General features: G+C 37.0%; 1 gene segment (V, D, J or C); it reads right to left on the bottom strand.

The window, feature by feature from the left end:
* LOC104662900 overlaps nucleotides 1-14174 on the bottom strand; it is a 117678-nt gene that overhangs the window by 23798 nt on the left and 79706 nt on the right. The window contains 2 exon segments of the C gene segment in view: nucleotides 3612-3941; nucleotides 7794-7839. Of these exon segments, the coding sequence occupies nucleotides 3612-3941; nucleotides 7794-7839 (376 nt within the window).

Genomic DNA, 14174 nt, shown 5'->3' on the forward strand with positions numbered 1-14174 from the left:
AGACTCCAGCAATCTTCCTGCCTTGTCCTCCCAAAATGCTGGGATTACAGGGATAAGCCACCACACCGAGAATTCTTTCAGACCTAGAATCCACAACAGAATCTTACATGTTTGAAGGTGTCTAGTTTAGAAAAATTTCTCATCTAAGCAGAAAAAAGCAGTCATTTCTTTTGAAATCATGCATATTCCCAACATCCCCAGCAAGTACCCATGATTTTCTGGAGGTACAGTGCTTCTGGACACAACAACAACAATATTAACAAAAGCTAATATCTACTGAGTGTTCATTATTGTCTCAGGCACTATGTTAAATGCTTCCCATGCATTCTTTGTTTAATTCCCCAATAACACTGAAGTGAGTTGTATTACGTATGGCCCCATGATCTGAATGAGGAAATAACTTGCCGAGAGTCGTATCAGTGAACAGCAGAGCCGGTATTCAGACAGTAGTCGTAGGGGAAGAAAAGAAATTGGACATGTGAAAAGTACTTAGTAGAAATAATCCACAGAAATAGATAGAAAGGAATTTATAAAGAGACAATATAATGTCACCATTGTGTACTCTAAGAAAATCTCTTTGAGTATGTTAATTATTCTCAGCAAATGGTCTTTTTTATTATGGGAGCTCAGCATTTCAGTGCAATTCTTTCTGGGACGAGAAAGAGACAGGACAAGTCACATTGCTAGTTCTCTGAGTAAAACCTGAATTTATCTGTGAAGTATTAAAAAAAAAAAAGGAAGAAGCAAACATGCAAATAAAGAACATATTTTAAAACAGAAGAAAACAGAGTCGCATTGGTGTTTGGGTTTATTATTTTTCTAGTAGATGTGTTCTTATCTATATGGATATGACTCTGGTGTGCAGTTTTATGCACTCACTGAGATCTTTATTTCATGTATTCTAAAAAAATGGACTTGAGGTATGGGTTTTGGGTAAGTCTCACGAATGCAAATGTTAATTATCATGTCTATATGTCCAAATATCTTTAAGGGCTGACTTTAATGGGTTTTCAATGTCTTTTTATTTTTCTTGGGTGACTTTATTTGTTAAAATATAAATGAAAGTGACCATCACTTATTTCCATGCCTTAATTGATTGAGGTAAAAACAATAAAGTAACTATTCCCCGTAATAAAATCTCTAAGTGTATCCTGAGTTCTCTCTCTCTCAATCAAGGTTGATTGCAAATGTGGACCAGATTAGTTTGATCTCCTTCAAAAGCACTTTATTGATTATATAATATGATCACTTCCATGTTATATTTTTAGCTTTTCTCAGAAAAACAAACTTCCAAGAAAGAGCATAGAAATCTACTGTAGAATGACGTTAAGAGAAGTGTCCTCCTTAACGTAGTTGCCTTGAGAAGCGCATGAAAGACAGTTTACTTTTAGACTGGGCGCAGTGACTCAATGTCTGTAATCCCAGCACTTTGGGAGGCCAAGGCAGGTGGATCACTTGAGGTCAGGAGTTCGAGACCCACCTGGCCAACATGGTGAAACCCCATCTCTACTGAAAGTAGAAAAATTAGCCAGATGTGGTGCCAGGCACCTGTAATTTCAATTCTCAGGAGGCTGAGGCAGAAGAATCGCTTGAACCTGGGAGGTGGAGGTTGCTGTGAGCTGAGATCATACCATAGCACTCCTGTCTGAGCTACCAGAGCGAAACTGTCTCAGGAAAAAAAAAAAAAAAAAAAAAAAAAAAAAAAGACATTTTACTTTTAGAATTTAGTGTAAAGTAAAACACATTGTGAAACTGTAATTTCTCCCCCGTGTAGTATTCACTGCCCTGGAACTTACTATACTTTTTATTTTGCCCTGATCACTGGAAAAATCAGAACACTTAAGCACAGTGGTAAGACTACCCTCAAGGTTTGCACTTTTGTCTTCTCTTGGTGTCTCAGCAAAGGAAATAGAAAATTGGGACTCTAGGGGCTGGGCACCCTGGCTCACGCCTGCAATCCCAGCACTTTGGGAGGCTCAGGCGGGCAGATCACCTGAAGTCGGGAGTTCGAGACCAGCCTGACCAACATGGAGAAACCCCGTCTCCACTAAAAGTACAAAATTAGCCGGGTGTGGTGGTGCATGCCTGTAATCTCAGCTCCTTGGGAGGCTGAGGCAGGAGAATCACTTGAACCCGAGAGGTGGAGGTTGCAGTGAGCCGAGATTGTGCCATTCCACTCCAGCCTGGGCAACAAGAGCGAAACTCCGTCTCAAAAAAAAAAAAAAAAAAAAAAAAAAAAAAACAAAGAAAAGAAAAGAAAATTGGGACTATTTTTATAACCCCAAATCAGTTAGTTTTAGGAAAGGCCATACCTAATACAGTAAATACACTAATGAACACATCCATGCTACCGTGTTGAAAGCAAGCACTTTCCCTGCCATTGTTTCTTTTGCACTCCATCACTGCCCCAGGAGAAAGTCAAGGCAACTGTCAAATCACATCTGATCATTGCCGAAACTCAGGATCTGAAAAGCTAAAGACTTACCCTAGAAACTTGGAATAGTACATGGCAAAAGTCTTCAAACATTTTGTTAATGCTTGTTCCCCCACCGGCTAAAAAGGACTTGTTAACCACAGGAAAAAGCACAAAATGAGTCCTGTTCATGACCACTCTGGAGCTGTTGGACTGTTATGTTCATATTCAGGATGTTGACATGTAGTGAGGGACTGGACCCCTGGCCCAGGGCACGTTCAGCCCTCTGCCCAATGGTCTAGACATGTACAGAGTCTGCATCAAAGGCACTGTTTGGGGACCTCATGCGTGAATCATGAGTGACCCTGAGTGGTCAGGAAGCGAGTATATTCTCTGCACTGTCATGCATCCTTCTTAGGACAGCAACTCATACTTGTCTGCTCATCCACATTTTCACTAAGCCTGGCGTGTCATAATTGTACAATCAATGTTTATTGAGATGCATTCACCAATGGTAGGAAATGCATTTATTATGGAAAATGGAAAAATGTTTCTACATGTAAGCCTTACCAACCTTTAATTACGACATGTTACTTTATGGTGACATATAAACTGAAAATCTGAAAAGCACAAGGCCTCCATAAAACTACAGTGGCCAAGACTATTTTATGGTTTGTAGAGCCTCGCTCTGGCTTCTTCAGATAAACATCATTTTGTCAACAATGAACCCATGGTTTTTAGGTTAAACTTTGTGGGTAGCAAGATTGAGGTGAGTTACTCTCCTGCTTGGGCAGAACATTCCTGAAAGACATATATTTGTTTTTATTTTCCGATTAAGTAAAGTCATCAAAAGAAAGGAGAACTCTTTTTGAGCGTTTACCACATGCTACATTGCTAGATGCTTCCATGTATGTTGTTTCCTTTAATCTATCCAACAACCCTAAAAACCAGCATGTGACTTTCTTATTTTGGATAATGGATCTGAGGCTGAGAAACCTTCAGTAACTTTTTCAATTTCATTTCTCCAAAACCCATACCATTTTAATTCTATAGAAAAGCAGCAGGGCATTTACGCTACCATTAAATGTAACAACGTCTAAGAAAGATTTATGTTTGTTTTTCATTAATTACTGAAATAAAAAATACAGGATTCCCTTTCAAAGACGTGTTCTGAGAGATGATATGTGTAAACACATACCTGTCTTTATTGGAGGAAAGATAATTTCTTGATCAGCTCCATTTTTATTATTCTCATGTCTGACGATACATCTGTGCTCTTTATCCAGTGAGTTTTCTGGCACTGTTAACCAGCTAAATTTCATGTATGTGTTGTTAGTCTTCACGGTGTTCCCCTCTTGGGATTTCAGAACGTTGTTGCTGTTCTTTTCTTGCCAATGTATCTCAATAACATCCGGGAAAAATTTCTCAAGAAGACAAAGGTATGTTCCAGCCTTGTGGAGGTTTGTTTCAGCAATGGAAGGAAGAAAAATAGTGGGCTTGGGGGAAACATCTGCATCAAGATGTTTATCTATGGGGAGAAATGGAATATGAATTTAAAAGAATCATGAGAGAAACACACACATTGCACGGTTTGGAATGGCCTAGTACATAACAATAAAAAGAGACAGTGCCACTGAGCTAGTGTCCACCAGGGCCTTTCATCCAGGATAGGCTGCACAGTACTTATTACTGTGCTTATTTTACAGACGTTGAAAAGAGGATCAAGAAATTAAATAACTTGCCAAAAGTCACAGCTCTCAAGTGTGAGATGCTGGATGAAAACCTGGCCTTTGTTTATTCTGCACGTGCTGTGAGGGAGTGTGATTTTTAACTGCCTCCTACCAAGGCTTCCAACGTTCATGAGTATATTTATTTTATTTTTATCTCTTTTGTTTCATCATAGTGAAGCATGTTTTCAAGGTGGATGGCAGGGGAAAGGGGAATAAGGTCAGGAAACTTTAATGATCTCTCTTCAAGTGAGACTCTTTGGTCCTTTTCCCACTTCCCTTTTCCATCCTTTGTAACTTATGTTCTTTGGCCAAATAACACACATTCTCACGTTCCACAATTTTGTGTCCTCCCATTCTTCATTTCACTGATTCTGCGATGCACCATATTTATCTGATTAATTATCTTATTTCCCATATGAATAAATAGCAGAATTTAAAAATCTTAGTACTTGTCTTATTTCCCATATGAATAAATGTCAGAATTTTTTTTTTTTTTCTTTTTTTGAGCCTGCGGCTTGCTCTGTCACCCAGGTAGGAATGCAGCAGCACAATCAGGGCTCACTGCAGCCTCAACTTCCCAAGCTCAAGTGATCTTTCCACCTCAGCCTCCCAAGTAGCTGGGACTACAGGTATGCACCACCATGCCTGGCTAATATTTGTTTTTTGTAGAGACTCATTTCACCATATTGATCAGGCTGGTTTCAAACTCCTACACTCAAGTGATCTGCCTGCCTCAGCCTCCCAAAGTGCGGGGATTATAGGTGTGAGCCACCATGCCTAGCCATTTTGTTCACTTTTATTTTTAACAATACACAGTCACTTGTTTTAGTGAGAATCTACTTCTACATGTACGTACTGTCTATCAAGTTGACCATGTAGCTTCAATGTGTATACCATGAGCAGTCGTCCTAGTTAATATCTAACTTTATGTAACATCTCAATTTCACATCTGCACCCTCCAAGTTCTGGGGTGGAGCAGTATTTACAGTTGTACCTCCAGATTATTCACCATCTCTTGAATTTAGAAACAAAATGTCAACATTTCTAAAGCTCTTACTTAAATTTTGTATTGATTATTTTCAGAGATACTCTTGTGTTAATCTTATCCAGTAATACACTTATCAAAATTTTGTTTTGATTTAGAAAATATTCACCAAAAGCACATTTTATTTTGGAATTTAATTTGAAGTTTAAGCATGACTAAGAAGGCACCAGGGGTGTATTTTTTTATACTGATTTTTATATAAATTTACCCCATTAATTAGAAGGTCTGTGTAAATCAGTGTATCTCTATTTTGACTCTTTATATCTCTCCCAGAGTTTGTGTCTGTTCTATATGCTACTTAACTGCTTTAAAGCTCCATTATTCTCTTTGTCTTAGCCTGCTGAATAAAATGTATATGTAATTGCTCTATTAAAAGCCATGGTTCCAGAGCTTCTTATACGCATAGGGTCAAGATATATAACAAAGCATTATATGTTTACAAAGGCATATTACTTGAATCTGGAATGTTAATGGGTTATACATTTATTTTTAATCTAATGTTACAATTCTTTCTAATGTGATTTTGAATTGAAACTCCAATGCTTTGACTGATTTGAAGTGAGTTTAATAATTGAACAATTTCTTAAGAAAATAAGAATTAAATTTCTCATTTGAGAAGAAAAGAAAACAATCTTGATAATTTCTGTTTCTATAACAAAGCTTCTGATTTTCATACAAAATTAATAAACATATACAGTAATATTAATTCTTGAGCATGTTATAAATTTAATTAGGCATAATGCACTTATTTTAATTTCATACTCTTTGCTTTTGGTGCCAATAGTATTTTACTTTTTACACTTGTGAGCCAGTGTATATTTTTCCACTATATAGTTTGTTTCTAGTTTTAAAAGCATGTTACAAAATGTAAGATTAATTTTTCAATTGTACATTATATTTCTATAATTTTAGTCTCTAGTCAGTATATTTTCCAATCTAATTTTCATCCTAGGAACTAGTGTCTCTTCATGGAAATACTTCTAATTCATTGTACTAAAGAAATTAAAAATCAAATGATAAACTTGGACATTTTCTGTGTGGTACCACAGCATTCATTGCCTCTTGTCCGCTTTCTTTAGCTAGATTCTTTAACTTTCATTCTTTTCAGGACAAAATGAATCTGGAACTTCCATAACTTTCTCAATGTAATAGTTAACTAATCATTAAATAACATACTTCATTATACCTGGTAAGGGCCGATATTCTGGATCATCCTCTCACATGATTTTTAAAAATACTACTATTAAGATGTACATATTAAGAGTGTTTTTTATGGTCAAGTATGGTTAAGTTTTTACTTCAATAATAAATAGAATTTATATATTTTATTTATTTAAAGTAATAAACCTACTGGATTCATCTATGTACATTTATTGGCATAATCAAATAGTATATGTGAGTTAAATTGCCTAAGTTGTTTGTAGTTTATTAAAATGCAGCATTGTAAATTTACCAAATATCAACTACATTTTCTTTAGACAGCATGATATATTAAATCTACATATGGGTATTTATTTAAGTGTTCTCTATTTCTTATTTTTTCATTAGATAAATAATTATAGCCATTTTATGTTTAAATATGTATTTCAGATTTATGGTGCTTCCAACTATGATTTGATATCTTGACCATTTTTGGTAAGATCTTAACCTTTTTTTTTCCTGAGACGTACAAACAGAACCCTAAACTAACTGGCTATAAATCTTAGGACCAATATGTTGGTGTTAGAAATGGTATCAATTAAGATAAAGGATTAAGTAAAGCACATAGAACAACAAAAATAAAAAATAAGCATCTTAATTCAATGCTTTTTTCAAGTGATTAAAAAGTTTGCTAACAAGAAATGAATCGATAATTTCAATTTTTGTGTGTGTGAGCCAATGTTAAGATAACCTTCCATTTGAGCAGTTAGAAGCACAGCTGAATCCTCTGGAGAAATGCTGTTCTTTAAATTTTATGGGCTGAAAGCAACTCTCCATAGTCGATCCCATTCTCTCTTTACATGTGAATCCAGAGAACATTTGTTGGGCACCTATTTTGGGTTGGACAATGTGCCGAGTACTTAATTCACACTATCTTGTGCAATTCTTATACAACCCGGCTGAATTCATATTGTTATCCCATTTTATGGATTAGAGAACTGAGGCCAGAGAATAATCAATCAGTTTCACTTATCAGAGAGTGGTGGAGCCAGAGTTCCAGGTGGACCTGACTCCAACACCCCGGCTCTTTCACAACAAGAGTCAACATCTCTTTGACCATCAGAGATGAATACATGTCCACTTCATAGAGTGTGTCACGAACTTCCCTGTCATAATATATTTTGTCTCAGGGCCAAAAATTTTAATGATATCATTTCATACATTATATATGAGCACTTTATAGAGGTCCATATATGCACAAAGCCAAATCCTATTATGATATTTGTGCAATGTTATCTATGTTCTCTTTTAGTATGAGCATTTGTTTTAAAGTCTCTCCTGAGATTTCTACATTAAATCCCCATCCAATTCCTCTTTTTTCTAAACATTATTACATTATTTCAATTTAATCATTTCTTGCCTTCCCTCTATTACCTTGGAAATATTGTAGTCTTCTGATACTTACCTGTGACAACAAGTGTTGTTCCACTGCCAAAGAGTTTCTTATAATAATTCCACAGTGATTCAGTCCATATCAAAAACTCTAATTCAGTTTCCCTGAGTTCTTCAAATTCTGGTGGTCTGGGATTCTCAAAAGACCAGGGTTCCAGTCCTGGTTCATTTTGCTCATAACAAGTTCTGTTGCTCCACAAATCAAATAACTTAAAGCTTTTGGTGTTTTATTTCTCTAAAAACAGTGATGTTAGTGGAGATCAGTTCAACATCGCTACCAGCACTGAAGTGAGACCAAAATGAAACAAGATATAAAAAAGCAATTTGATTAAAATGCTATAGGTGCCAGTGCGGTGGCTCGTGCCTATAATCCCAGCACTTCGGGAGGCTGAAGTGGGAGGATTGCCTAGGCTGAGAACTTGGAGGCCAGCCTGGGCAACATAGTACCTAGTGAGACCTCACCTTTACTAAAAATAAAATAAGCATTGGCTGAGCATGATGTGCATGCCTATAGGCCCAGTTACTCAAGAGGCTGAGGCAGGAGGGTCACTTGAGCCTAGGAGTTTGAGGCTGCAGTGAGCCTTGATCACACCACTGCATACCCGCCTGGGGAACAGGGGAAGAGCCTGTCTCAAAAAAAAAAAAAAAAAAAATGCTATGGAAATATAAGAGGTTATGATGATGATGTCATCATCATTGTTATGATTAGCAGTCTGTTTGCTATGATTGTGTGCCTTGACATGATATTTTAACCCTATAGGACCAAGCACTGTCTTTACTAAAAAAAAAAATTCAGCATTTTGGAGTGGCGGTTAAATCCATAGCAATTAAGCAGGAAGAATCACTTCTTTCTCAGTTCCTCTGTTTGCATTCCACTTTGCTTTGACACGCCTGGGATTCTGAAAGCCATCGTCCCCGTCATCACAAGAAACATGACTTCCACACGCCCAATCTTTAATAGGTTATCATTTGCCTTATCTGCCGTGTTAAGAAAATCAAAGGGAACATTGACTGAAGTCTAATATACTCAGTCAGTGTATGGAAATTCTTCACTTTTGTTCAGAACAAGTGAGGCTTTTTCTTTTTTTCTTTTTTTCTTTTTTTTTAGGTTCTTAACTGTATTTATTAAGTTTTAGTTTTTGTTTTCTTTTTTTTTTTTATACTTTAAGTTCTAGGGTACATGTGCATAACGTGCAGGTTTGTTACATATGTATACTTATGCCATGTTGGTGTGCTGCACCCATCAACTCGTCAGCACCCATCAATTCATCATTTATATCAGGTATAACTCCCAATGCAATCCCTCCCCCCTTCCCCCCCCATGATAGGCCCCAGTGTGTGATGTTCCCCTTCCCGAGTCCAAGTGATCTCATTGTTCAGTTCCCACCTATGAGTGAGAACATGCGGTGTTTGGTTTTCTCTTCTTGTGATAGTTTGCTAAGAATGATGATTTCCAGCTGCATCCATGTCCCTACAAAGGACGCAAACTCATCCTTTTTTATGGCTGCATAGTATTCCATGGTGTATATGTGCCATATTTTCTTAATCCAGTCTGTCACAGATGGACATTTGGGTTGATTCCAAGTCTTTGCTATTGTGAATAGTGCCGCAATAAACATACGTGTGCATGTGTCTTTGTAGTAGAATAATTTATCATCCTTTGGGTATATACCCAGTAGTGGGATGGCTGGGTCATATGGTACATCTAGTTCTAGATCCTTGAGGAATTGCCATACTGTTTCCCATAATGGTTGAAGTAGTTTACAATCCCACCAACAGTGTAAAAGTGTTCCTATTTCTCCACATCCTCTCCAGCACCTGTTGTTTCCTGACTTCTTAATGATTGCCATTGTAACTGGTGTGAGATGGTATCTCATTGTGGTTTTGATTTGCATTTCTCTGATGGCCAAGTGAGGCTTTTTCTAATCAGCAGCACAGCTTATTTGCCTTCCAAGTTTCACCAGAATCTTCAGCCTCAAACTGACTTCTGTCTAGTTCATGCCAAAGTCCAGCTTGAAACACCTGGCTTGACCCTTCAAGGCAGAATGGCTAGAGAAATGGCAGGAGGCCTGGTCCTCAAATCCATCTTTCTGTCGTCACTTTAGATCACTACATGTTATCTGCCGGACCATGTCTGCTGAGCATCACCATCTGTGCATTTCATTAAATGTCAGGATGCCCCTAGCACTGAGGCAGTGGTAATATGCAATGGGTTTGTTTCATGACCATTCCTTTCATTTTCCAAAATGGAAGTTGAAGGTAATGCCCACTCTTCCATTTCCTTCTAAAGAACTCATGCATTGCAGTCCTTTTCTAATTTAGTAATAGAAAACAAAATGATGTTTGAAAATTTGGTGTGCTTCTTCTTATCAGTTAGTAAGAAGTATGTATTCCCCTACCTTTTTCTCCTTCCTTTGAGCATAAAATGTTAACCTGTGCTCCTTGCTAGGTAATCACAGGCCTTTTTCCTTCTTTCCTTGGAGCTTTAGATCATCTGTATTTATTTCATGGTCTGACTGTGCTTGTGTATTTTAACTTAGGTCTTCTCAAATAGATTTTGGAACAGGTAGCTTAAATAAATAACAAATAGTTTGTACATTTGGCATGTTTCTCTTTTGTCCCCAGGAGTCGATTGTTTTGTAAGGTCATGCGCAAATAAGACACTAGGAATGGAGAACACGTTTGCAAATCCTAGCTCTGTGATAGGGACACCTACGTACTAAATTTAGATAGACGGGAAGTGCCGGAACATAAAATGAGGCTTTCTTTCCCAAAATTTTCTCTCACAACATGGCGGGGGGGGGGTGCCTTATGTATGCTACAGTCTTTGTGTAACGTCTCATATTGAAAAATGTTCTTCTAATACTCTGCTTTGATCCAGAGGGACTAACTGGACGAGATATCAACATGAAATGAACTCAGTGAATGCTAGCTTTGGCACTGGTAAAAGGAAATAAAAGCAAAGAAATGTATCATGGATTTGGTCATTATTACTTGGGGCGAAGGTCCCTGTTGTTTTTACTTACGTCATACAAATGTAGACTAGCAGAATACATCGGAAAAAATAATTTCCTTTCATTTCGTGAGTGGATAATTATTTCTTAGAATAAAATATTCAGGGACACCATCGTAAGGGGATTCCACAGTGGAGACTGAGACCTCCGATGCCTTAGAAAGTTGTTCTAAAGTAGTTGCTTTAGATGCATGTGAAGCATCAGAACAAAATAATTTATGAAATATAAAGGCAGCAAAGCCAATATTTCTCAACTGTAGGTGCGATCCAGTTAAGAAATTAAATGTTATACGTAAACATTTGACTGTCTTTCCTGTATCCCTCTAAATTTACATATTCAAGTTGGGGGAGGGGAAAATACATATTTTCTTAAACTTGTATACATTTTCTCTGTAAAATGAAACATCACCTTGTATTCAGGCACATCATATTTGAGATAATACGTAAAACATTCTAATTACTTTTAGAAGCAGGTACAATTAGTCTTTTAGAAATGGAAAGCATTTTACAAGTAGTGATATTTGTTCTGAAGTGAGCTGTTGAATAGATGGGGGTTGATACATTTATCTATACTCCTGAGTGTATAAGGACCTCTCATGGGTAGTAACTTGAATTCTGGAGGAGGAATTCATATTTCTATCACCTACCAAGTGCCACACATTCTGGTGGGTAATTTCCATATTTAATTTCATGTAATATATACAACATTCCCTCAAGATAAATAATCTCCATTACCTTCATTGTACAGATCAACTTGAAATTGGAACTTTCAACTTTGCTCTGTTATTGCAGAATATTAAGGACATATGAAAAGGATGTTTATGAAGTAGTGTGAAGTGGAAAAGCCAGATCTATTGTGTGTCTAGTATAATTCCAACTTTGTAAAACAAACAAACAAAAAGCATAGAAAAAATGTTTAAATAAAAGTATAACAAAATAATAATGTGATGAGGGTCAATATAATATTTTAATGTTTTGTTTATTTTTGTGTGTTTTCCAATTTTTCTATAATGAACTAGCATTTTTATAATTTGAATACTTGGTGAATCAAAATACACTTCCTAAAGGGCAGTTACATAGAAAGCAGCAGCCCCAGGAGTCATCGAGAAATAAAGTCCGTACCTTTTCCTGCACCGCACTTTCCTGAAAAATCACTTCTCAGAAAACTACAAATTATGGTTTTGATTGCTACAATTCACATTAAATCAACTGGATGAAAGAGAATCAGAAGGTCACTTTTTAACTTGTAAGTTAATTCATCATAGGAGCTCAACCACTAAGGAAACAAAAATATATAATTGCTTTTACTTTTCTCAATGCTGTATCAACTTTGTGAAAATTCTCTGAAAACTTTCATTTCAGTGGATGTAATAGACTAAGAGTATCTTTGTAAGATGTTTCCTCTCAGCCAGGCATAATTACATCTGAAGCTAACACATAATAAATAAACTTATTGGACTGATTTAAAAAAACAATAAATGCAGCTTATGTCACTTTTGAGTATGGTCACACTGTGAAATATTTCGACATTTGATATTAATCATTCTTCGGTCAAATTATCAAATGTTTCACCTTCTGGTGACCAAATGAGGAGGGTAGCTGATTTTTTTTTTTTAACTTTTTTCCACTGGTTATTTTTTGAATTGAAGAAACAAAATCTCTGAACTAAACTTGTTCACAAAACTTTCAACAGAGGGATACCAGTGGAACATAAGGCCTCTATCCTTTAGAGATTTGCAGATGGTCTAAGCTCCTTAGTAATGTCTCTCACGCTAGGGCAGGAAAAGTTCTGACTCCCATGGCATGAACCAAGTCTCCTGATCTCTCTGGAGATTTCACCACGATTAGTGACCAAACCAGGAGGGAATCCTAGAATTCTGAGCCAGCTCCTGCATGCCTGCCTCACATCCCTTCTCTACATTGCAAAATTTGAAGAAAACTTACCTGTAATGATGAGCTTTGTTTAGGGGCCAAACACCTTGATTTTTTTGCCAAACTGTTGCCTACCACCTGAGAAGCCTTTATAAGAATCTCCCCTTATGTTTGTTTTAAAATTGTGCCAACATTTTTCAATATTTACATAAATGCATAAAAATTGGCCCTGCTGACATTAAGCCAAGACAAAGGTCAAACAAAATCACAATAAACCTGAATGTAATCAGGAATTTAAGGACTGACCTCACCCTGCCCTGGGCACTTTGGGTTATGTACATTCTCTCCTTGTATCACATACATTGAAGTGTCTGATTTTACCTTTTCTCATGATTTTGCCTGAATCTTCTAAATCTTCCCTACAGTTTTCATGTATACACTTTGTCTTAAGTGTAATTTAGAGTTAGTATTTCCTTAATTTTCAAAGAGAAACAATAATAGGATTTCTATGTTTGACATTTAATAAATAGATATTCAATATGATTTATAGGTATTTTGCAATTCGTATTTATGGAGGGATGGGTATCTAGATTGATTCTAATGTAACTTCTTTTGGGTCGGGCACGGTGGCTCACACCTATAATCCTACCACTTTGGGAGGCTGAAGCAGGTGGATTACTTGAGCTCAGGAGTTCAAAACCAGCCTGGCCAACATGGTGAAACTTCATCTCTACTAAAAATACGAAAAAAAAAAAACCAGCCAGGCATGGTGGCAGGTGCCTGTAATCCTAGCTACTCAGGAGGCTGAAGCAGAAGAATCTCTTGAACCCCGGAAGTGGAGGTAGCAGTGAGTGGAGATCGTGCCACTGCACTCCAGCCTGGGCGACAGAGCTAGACCATTCACAGGATCAAGTTACAGAAGAGAAAATATTCAAAGTATAAAAATATGACTTAATATTGCTAAATATCACATAAGGGTCCAGACCAGGCACTTGGAAACAGATAGCCTTAGCTAGATCCCAGTCGTTGCCACAGTGACTGATCATGTGACTTTAAGAAAGTAACTGCTCTTCTCTAGGCCTCGGTTTCCTCATCTGTGAAATGGGACAAAGAAGACCTCCTGCATAGGTCTGATGAGGAAGGAGATAAAGCACTGAAACTATTTAGCATGGTGTCTGGCTCTCAATAAACTGTACTAATATTAATTTTCTCCTTAAAGTAACAATATCGAGTCATTTTATCAAATCTTTCCACCAAACACAATACATAGAACTTATAAGAAATAACTGCTACATACATTAAGAAAGAAAACGAGCTCATGAATCCAAGACCTTCTGCTTCTTGGGCAGCCACAGGCCAAAAAACATGGACAGGGCCCAACCAAGCCAGAATCTAGAATACTTGTCTGCCAGACTGGCAGGTTTTGAGTGTTGAGACTGTGCTTCTTTGCCCTTTAATCTCCAGCATTCAGAACAAAAACTGTTTTCAGTAACTATTTGCTGAGAGGAT

This window comes from Rhinopithecus roxellana, chromosome 6, assembly GCF_007565055.1.
Source record: "Rhinopithecus roxellana isolate Shanxi Qingling chromosome 6, ASM756505v1, whole genome shotgun sequence".
NCBI classification, from domain to species: domain Eukaryota; kingdom Metazoa; phylum Chordata; class Mammalia; order Primates; family Cercopithecidae; genus Rhinopithecus; species Rhinopithecus roxellana.